Source organism: Lactuca serriola, chromosome 5, assembly GCF_051521515.1.
Source record: "Lactuca serriola cultivar US96UC23 chromosome 5, Lser_US96UC23_V15, whole genome shotgun sequence".
NCBI classification, from domain to species: Eukaryota; Viridiplantae; Streptophyta; class Magnoliopsida; order Asterales; family Asteraceae; genus Lactuca; species Lactuca serriola.
In genome coordinates this window covers 315,454,038-315,463,571 of record NC_136412.1, presented here as the reverse complement: position 1 = coordinate 315,463,571, position 9,534 = coordinate 315,454,038, and the positions used below count along the sequence as shown (strand labels likewise).

At 28.3% G+C, this 9,534-nt stretch overlaps 1 protein-coding gene across 1 annotated transcript; it reads left to right on the top strand.

Moving 5' to 3' along the window:
* The first annotated feature begins 2,068 nt into the window (after positions 1-2,068).
* LOC145050864 (uncharacterized) lies at positions 2,069-3,170 on the top strand. Its single transcript, XM_078999055.1, has 3 exons — positions 2,069-2,585; positions 2,844-2,912; positions 3,061-3,170. The coding sequence occupies exons 1-3, from the start codon at positions 2,069-2,071 to the stop codon at positions 3,168-3,170; spliced, it is 696 nt and encodes a 231-aa protein (XP_078855181.1).
* The last annotated feature ends 6,364 nt before the right edge of the window (positions 3,171-9,534 follow it).

The window sequence follows — 9,534 nt, the reverse complement described above, 5'->3', positions numbered from 1 at the left end:
GGTGGTGCTAGGATTTGAGGATTCCAGTAACAATTGCTTCTTTTGGTTGCTGATTTTTGTGGAGAGTAATTTGTATGTATAGGTGTTGTTTTCAACTTTGATTAAGTTGGTTTTCGATAGTTAGCGTTTTTACCAATAATATATGTTCATTTGTACAAACTTGTGAAGAAAAAAAAACAAAATAAAGGAATTAAAAAATTAATTTTTAATCATATTATAATAATATCATCTTAATAAACTAGGTGTGAAACTCATGTATTACGTGGTTTATTTAAATAAAATTTAAATATAAAATTCAATATATTTGAGATGTTTGAATTTATAAAAAAAAAGTGAGAAAAATATTGAATTATAAAAATTAAAGTGTTTTTTTTCTCTTTTAAATTTAAACAAATGATTTAGATAAATAAATAAATGAAATTAATGAAACTTTAATTTAGTAATTTTGAAATTAGAAGGAAAATCCATTAATAAAATTGATATGCATTTATTATTAAATTTAAATAATATATAAAATTTAATAAAATAAAATAAATCATAAAATGACATATAAAATAAAAATTAATTAATAAAAATATAACATGTGGAAAAAAAATTTATTTATTAGAATAGATATTAAACATAGTTTTAATAGTTATAAAAGAAAACGAATTAATGTCTTATATTACGCAAGACCGACGAGTTTCATATTTTGAAACACAAACATAAATATGTCCTCATCAATAGTATCCACTATATTTTTTTCAACTAAACGAGGTAAGAATATATATTTTGGTTAGTTACCCCGCTTTAAATACTTGAAAATGCTTGGACACAACAAGCCATAGAAAAAAAAATGACATCGTGTTTATTAATTCAAACGATCTTATCGAATGTAATCAATGTTTTAAAACCCGGGTTGACCCGGCCGGTTCAACCGGTTGGACCGTGACCCGGGGTAGAAGGCGGGTCAATTGAGACCGGTTTTTTGTAAAAATACGAACCGGATCGAACCGGCCGGGTTTCCTCTAAACCGCGGTTCAACCGCTTATGTCGAACCGGTTAAAACCGGATTGACCCGTTTTAATAGGGTTTGGATAGTTGGAAACAAGTAGCGAATGCCAAAACAACGAGCCGTTTGCGGTTTCTTCAATGTTTTTAAATATTTAAACTTTGTAGACATTAAATTATTGGTTTTATATGTTTATGCATTATGCATGAAAGTAAAAATATATAAAAATAGAAAAAGATCATAAACCGGCTTGATCCGGCGGTTCAACCGGTTGACCCGTGAACCGGTTATCATACCGGGTCAACCAAAAACCCGGGTTTTAAAACATTGAATGTAATACATCAATTTTTTAGAGGTGTAAGACCGGACGGAATGAAGTTGCGGGGAGGGGTGCGGGATGTTTCCCGCATGCGGGAACACCGCACCGTCGATGCGGGATGCGAAGCACGCGTGGGGGGTGGGGATACCGCATTCTCACTCTTCACCTCATTCGTCCGTTATTTTTTTTTTTTGTGAAGAAAGAAATGGACACGTGTCATTTGATTATTGGTTCAGGTAAATGTTGCCCTAATTATTTGTTTTCCATAGAACTCATTCCTATATATATATATATATATATATATATATATATATATATATATATATATATATATATATATATATATATATATATATATGTTTTTTTCTGTTTTTTTTAACTATAAATACCACAACATCCAACCATTTTTTTAACTCATAGTTTATACTTCTCTCCAAAAAATATTAATCAAAATGTCATCATCTTCATCATCCGATTCGACGGTTGTAGAGGAGGCTAAGTTTATCGGTTTCGTCATAGCAAAAACGGTTGCATACTATCAAAACCAACTAGGCGAAACATCACATGCACGATCTAAACCAAGAGAGTCGCGGTTGCGTAGAAATCACGAAGCCGGACACGATCGCCTTATTGAAGATTACTTTGCATATGACGCTATCTACGCTGTAAAGTTTCGACGTCGGTTCCGGATGAGGAATGATATATTCTTACGTATTGTTGGCGATTTGGAATGCCGCTTTCCATATTTCCAATGAAAAATGGATGCAAGGCGGATAAAAGGTTTCTCTCCCATTCAAAAATACACGGCTACAATTCGTCAGTTAGCATACGGCATGGGCGCAAACAAATGGGACGAGTATTTTAAGATGTCAGAGCGTACCGTGTGGGAGTGTATGTACAAGTTCTGCAAAGTGATATGTTTGGTTTACGGGCAACGACATTTGCGCAAACCAACTATCAACGATATCCACCAATTATACACGGTACATGAAGGCAAGCATGGATTCCCTAGAATGTTTGGTAGTATCGATTGCATGCATTGGGATTGGTCATTATCCCCCAACGCATGGCATGGTCAGTACATGAGAGGCGACCACAAAGAGCCGACGATCGTTCTAGAGGCTATCGCATCACATGATCTTTGGATATGGCATGCATTCTTTGGTCCAGTTGGTGCAAACAATGACATCAATGTGCTAAACCAGTTGCCGGTATTCAACGATATCTACCTTGGAAAGTCGCATGATGTACATTTTCAAGCAAATAGGGTAGCATGTAAGTGTGGCTACTATCTTACTGACGGTATATATCCTCCCTTGTCTGTTTTCGTGAAATCGTTTACATATCCTAACGACCCGAAAAGGAAAAAGTTTAAAGAGGCGCAATGGTCAGCTAGGAAGGATGTGAAGCGAACATTTGGTGTACTTAAGAGACGTTGGCAAGTACTAGCAATCGAGGCAAGGTCATATGAAGTGAAAAGGTTACAGCACGTAATGTAAGCATGTATCATATTGCATAATATGATTCTTGAAGACGAAAGAAAAACGATATGTCGGTACAACGAAAATGAAATTTTGCCGAATGTCGAAGGAGTAGCCGTTGGTACACAACAGTATAGGGCGAATAGAAGAGAAGTACACAATCGCGACATTCATCACGCCCTTCGTGCTGATTTGGTGGAGCACATTTATAGGGCTTATATTCAGCCCCCGATAGAGTTTTTCTCGCGATGATTTGTTTGACGAATCAGACGAGGATTCTGATATGTTCTTTGAGATCAAAGATTCTGATGACATGAGTGATGTTCGGGAGAATGAGGAAGAAGATGAGGTCGATGACGAGGATGATGATTCCGAGTGACGTATTTTGATTTTTTGTTTGATTTTTTTTTTTTTTGCGTTTTTTTAAATTTTCTACTTATTTAAATATTAAGTATAATGTAATTTTTATTTTAATTAATAAAAATGTTTTTATTTTTAATTAAATTTTATGTTTAGTATTAATTTAAAAATTATAAATCATAAAAAAATTAATTTAATTTTAAAAAAATATTGAGGCAAGCCTTTCCCACCTATTTCTTGGATTTAGGTGAGGGAAAAGAAAGTGAGGGAAATATGATATCACGCACAAAAAGTGAGGAAAGTTTCTCTCCTATACCCTCCGGTTTAAATAGTTAATGTGTGAGTTTAAAAAATAAATAAAATAAAATAAAAAACCTTACAAATAGTTAACTCAATTTTTTAACATTTGTGATTTTTTTTAATATGATTAATTGGTCGTGAATATAAAGCTTTCTTAGAAATAAGATGTGTACGTAACGTCGTAACCATATCCAATGTCCATATAAATTCAATGTTGAGCAACAGCCGTTAACGCATTGTTAAATTATAATCAATTAGTGTGTGGAAAAACTTTAAAATACAAAATCAAATATTTGAAGAAGATTGGGGATCTCTTTATTGATGTTAAAAAAGTAGAATCAACAATTATATATATATATATATATATATATATATATATATATATATATATATATATATATATATATATATATATATATTCTTTGTTGTCATTAATGATAATAAGTTAATAACTAGTTTAATTGTATTTAGCTTCCATCACCTCCACCGAGTTAATATTATTATATTTTTTTATATTGGATAACTAATAAGATTCAACTTGTGGCTTTACGTCATGCCTTTAGTCGTTTAAAAATACAACAATTTGATTGTCGTCATTTCTTTGCAAAGCTATTTCAAAATTAAAATTTTTGTAGAGATTTTAGTAGTTAAATTAATTACTAATATAGATATAGTTCATATAGTAATTTAATCATATAAAATTTTAGACTAAGAAGAAGTTAAGATGGATATATTTATATAGTATTATTTATTTAATATATTGATAAATCATTTACGCAATGCTCCAGAGTATTATTTAAGGAGAAAAAAAAGTGAGAAGGTTGGGAAAAACTCATTCCTTTTGAGTTTATTTATCGGAAGGAAGAGAAGAAAAAGAATGGAAGATTTATATTGTTTTCCTTTAGAAACTATCCTTCTAAATCGGGAGGAATTGGAGAGAACAGAAAGAAAGATCGTTTCCTTTCTTTTCTTTTTTCTCGTTTTCTTTTATTTTTTTTCCCTTAATGAAACCGGGAGTGAAGTGTAAAGCTATGTTTGGGTAGTACCTGATAGCTAAAAAGTTAGCTGTCAGCTTATAAGCTAGCTGATAAAAAATAATATTTGTAAAACCTAGCTTATAAGCTAGTTGGAAGATATATAATGATATATAGAAAGATATGTTTTTTTTATAATTAATTAAGAATATATTTGAAAAAATAATAATTAAAAAACTCTTATAAAACTAATTTAAGTAGTTTTTTTAACATTAGTTTATTAAAACACTCTTATAAAACTAGTTTAAGTAGTTTTTTTAAAGTTAGTTTATAAGCTACTATTTGTCTTGTTAAATATTATAATATAAAAACTCAAAAAATAAATTAGTTTATATAAATATAACTTAATTTTATGAATATCATTGAAAATTCAAATATCCGATAAATATGTACCTGAAACTTAAAACGAAAACTTAGAATATTTGTTGAGATTGGTATTGATGCTGGCAAAAGTAGCATCAGCATGTAATTACAATATTTTAATTTATTTAATTAATATTTTTTTTTCTATGTTCTTAATGGATAAGTAACCACATATTACTTGAACCACATAATATTTATTTAGTTATATTTATGCATCCATCATCCCACCAAATGAAGCATTATTACCTTTTACACAATATTTTAGTTTATTTATGGATATTTTGTGTGTAACATTGATATCATATGTTGTCCTTAATCGATAATTATTAGTTTTATTGCACCATACACAATGTATTTAATTCTATTTTTGCATCCCCCACCCCACCGAGGGAGAATTATTTAGCTTTATGTATGTTGGATAACTAATGAGATTCAACTTATGATATCCGCGTATGGCTTTAATTATTTAAATTGAAACCTTTAATGATTCTTGAGTTTTAATTTGATGCTAATTTTCATATCAATATTTTATTCTAAATAAATGTTTACTATGTCTTAATATTCAAGGTAACATTTGAAACACTTGGAAATATGTTGTCGAGATTATACATTTTTATTTTGCTTGGTATCAATAATCTCCCATGCATATAAAAGAAATCTGATGTTTAAAAAATTATTTATGAGTCAATACTATTTAGCAAGGATTGATTTAAGACGACAATTTTGTATATAATCAATACGGGGTGAGTTATGGTGGACTTTGGTTTGGATTATATGTGAAAAAGCTTTAGATTTAATTATAGGGTGCACTTACTTTTTAATGATATGGTTATGTGGCCTAAAGAGTTTTGAGATATTGATGATGATAGTATGGATTGAAAATGAGGACATTCTGTTGCGGGCTTCTGTATATTAACTTTATCACTAAGATCATTAGCAAATATGGTAAAATGGTTTTGCTAATGACTCAGAAGAGGAAAATTAATTTAATGCATGTGTGTAATGTGTATAAACACCTTACAAACAGAAAGTTACCTAATAGAGTATTAATTAGGGAAATCTCCACGAGTCTCTAAAGCTGGCTATATTAACGAAAAAGTCATTTCTGATTTTCTTTTAAAATTAAACTCAATACCGGTAAACATTTGAAAAATGGTTCATTGTACCTAGTTAATATCGGTTTTTTGGCGTTAATTACAAATAAACAATAATGGATGACTTTTTCAATAATAGGGTTAAATTTTAAGGACCTTTCTACAATTTTTCTTTTTATATATACTAAATTAATTTAAAGAAAACTCATATTTATTTATTAAAAACCTCAAAATAAAGATATCATCTATATCTTTTTCACTAAAAAAACTCATATTCATTTATTAAAAAACTCAATAATGATAAATTTTATATCATTTGTAGGCTTTTTTGTGAGTTTCTTTTCAATAAAGATGATAACTACAATCATAAAAGATATCATCTATATCATTTAAAACTTATGAAGACTTTCACTAATTTGTCATAAGGAGCACATTTCTAGACAACATGTTACTTCACTGTTGAATTTTCGGGTATTAGGTATAAACGTTTACCATAAAACTAAAGCATACTGGAAAGTCTCTCACAATAGAACGACATTTTAGAAAATAAAGGTTTGTCAGAGGTTGTTATTTCTAAATAAAGTTTCATTATACACACTTTGTGGCCTATAAACACGCTCTTAACTACAACTCAGCAATGTTCCTATTAATTTTATTTACCATGTGTTTTATAGCAATTGTAGCTCTAATAACGTTCTTTTCTTTGCAATTATTTAACCATGTTGATATTTAAGTTATGTATTGTAGAACAACTTAAACATTACTTGGCATTTCAAAAAAAAAATAGAAACTCATTCCATTGCTATTAAGTACACCTAATTACCTTTTTTTTATACATCCATGACTTTAAAATTCAACAAATGAAGGTAACATGTGACCTAAAAATACGCTTCATACGACAAATAAATAAAGTTTTCTTAAATTATATACGATATAGTCATATAGATAGTATCTTTATGATTGTAGTTATAATATTTATTAAAGAGAAAATCATCAAAAAAAAACCCAAAAAGATATATAAATTATCATTATTCAGTTTTTTAATAAATAAATATGAGTTTTTTTGATGATATAGATGTAGATGGTATCTTTATTTTGAGTTTTTTAATAAGTAAATATGAGTTTTTCTCAAATTAATTTATTATATATAAAAAAGAAAATCTTCAAAAAATTCCTTAAACTTTAACTATATTAACAAAAAAATCATTCATGATTGTTTATTTAAAATCAAACCCACAAAGCTAGCATTAACCCAGTACAATGGCTATTTTATAAACATTTATTGTTATCTTGGGCTTAATTGTAAAGAAATCAAAGATGACTTTTTTTGTTAATAGAGCGAGTTTATAAAACACGCTCTTAACTACAAATAAGCAAGGTCCTATTAATTTTATTTATCTTGTGTTTTTATAGCAATTGTAGCTTTAATAACATTCTTTGCAACTATTTGACTATGTTGGTATTTAAGTTATGTATTTTAGAACAACTTAAATATTACTTGCATTTCAAAAAAAAATGGAAACTTATTCAATTGTCATTAATTACACTTAATTACCTATTTTTATACATCCAAGACTTTAAAATTCAACAAATGAAAATAACATGTGACCTAAAAATGCGCTTCATACGACAAATGAATAAAGTCTTCTTAAATTATATACGATATATATAGTATCTTTATGATTATAATTATAATATTTATTAAAGAGAAAATCATAAAAAAAAACCCAAAAATGATATATAAATTATTATTATTTAGTTTTTTAATAAATATATATGAATTTTTTAGTGATATAGATACAGACTCTATCTTTATTTTGAGTTTTTTAATAAATAAATATGAATTTTTTTCAAATTAATTTATTATATATAAAAAAAGAAAATCTTCAGAAAATTCTTTAAACTTTAACTACATTGACGAAAAAGTCATCCATCATTGTTTATTTACAATTAGACCCACAAAACTAGCATAAACCGGATACAAGGATTATTTTACAAACGTTTACTATCATCTAGAGCTTTAATCGTAAAGAAACCAGAAATGATTTTTTTGTTAATAGAGCCAAATTTCAAAAACTTTTTGATTTCCCTATTAGTTAAAGATAAAGCAATTTATATTAAATTTATTGATTTGGTCTTGACAACAATCCTTTATGATGAATTTTTTAAACGACTTTTTTATAAGTTTATAAAATTGTAAGTGTTAATATACTTTTTGAATTATTCATTATTGTATTTTTATTGTAGGCTGTTAAAAAACTAATTAAATTTTGTTAGAAATATTTTATAAATAAAATTTATATGAAAATATTATATAAAACCCCCAAAAAAAATGTTAAATAACAAAATTCTTACTTATGATATTGATCAGGAAGTCGGACTGAGCAAAAGGATGTTGGGCCAATTATTCATTAATGGATATGTCCTGCTTTTAGGATATGGGCTTCAGTTATCTTTGTCAATTTCTAAATTGTTGCTTTGTAGGCTTGCAAAAGGCCAGTGTTAAAGTATTATATTAACCACAAAATGTGAGTTTATTTTAGGGATCCAAGAAAATTGATATCATGTTGAGAGACGTGGTAGGAACCTCACTTGCTGAACTTTTTGAATTTTAACCAACGTTTTAAAAACCGATTTTTTAGTTGAACCGATATGGTGAGCGGTTCCCGGTTCGGCCACCGGGTCAACCGGGTTCTATATTTTTCATGTTTTTTTCTTATTTTCTTACAATACATACATATATAATTAATGAATTTGATGTTTACAAGCTCAAACATTAAAAATACACATACAAATAAGTTGCAGATGATTCCAAATATTTTAAATAACACATAATCATAAGTTTTAGTGTTTTACATCAATCAATCCATATACGTCAAAAAGAAAATAAAGTATAATACCGAAACAAGATATAGTTTTAAATGAATACAAACACATCAAAAAACTTTATAACATTTACCCTATGTTTTTATTTATAGAAAACTAAATAGATTTGGAAAAAAAAAATCACCTAAGTTTATTGTGTAAATGGTTCATTTTCATGTATTTTTTTCGGTTTAACCGGTTTAAACGGTTTATTTTGACCGGTTCAACCGGGTTTTTCTAAAAACCGGTCGGTTCAATCCGGTTCAGAAATCGATATAAAACCGGTGATAGTTGAACCGCTCTTACCACCGGTTCCCGGTCCAACCAGTTAAACCGAAAAAAAATACATGAAAAGAACCATTTACACAATAAACTTTGGTGATTTTTTTTCAAATCTATTTAGTTTTCTATAAATAAAAACATAAGGTAAATGTTATAAAGTTTTTTGATGTGTTTGTATTCATTTAAAACTATATCTTGTTTCGGTACTATACTTTATTTTCTTTTTGACGTATATGGATTGATGTAAAACACTAAAACTTATGATTATGTGTTATTTTAATGTATTTGGAATCATCTACAACTTATTTGTATGTGTATTTTTAATGTTTGAACTTGTAAACATCAAATTCATGAATTATATATGTATGTATGTGTAAAAAAAATAAGAAAAAACATGAAAAATATTGAAACCGGTTGACCTGGCGGTCGAACCGGGAGCCGCTCA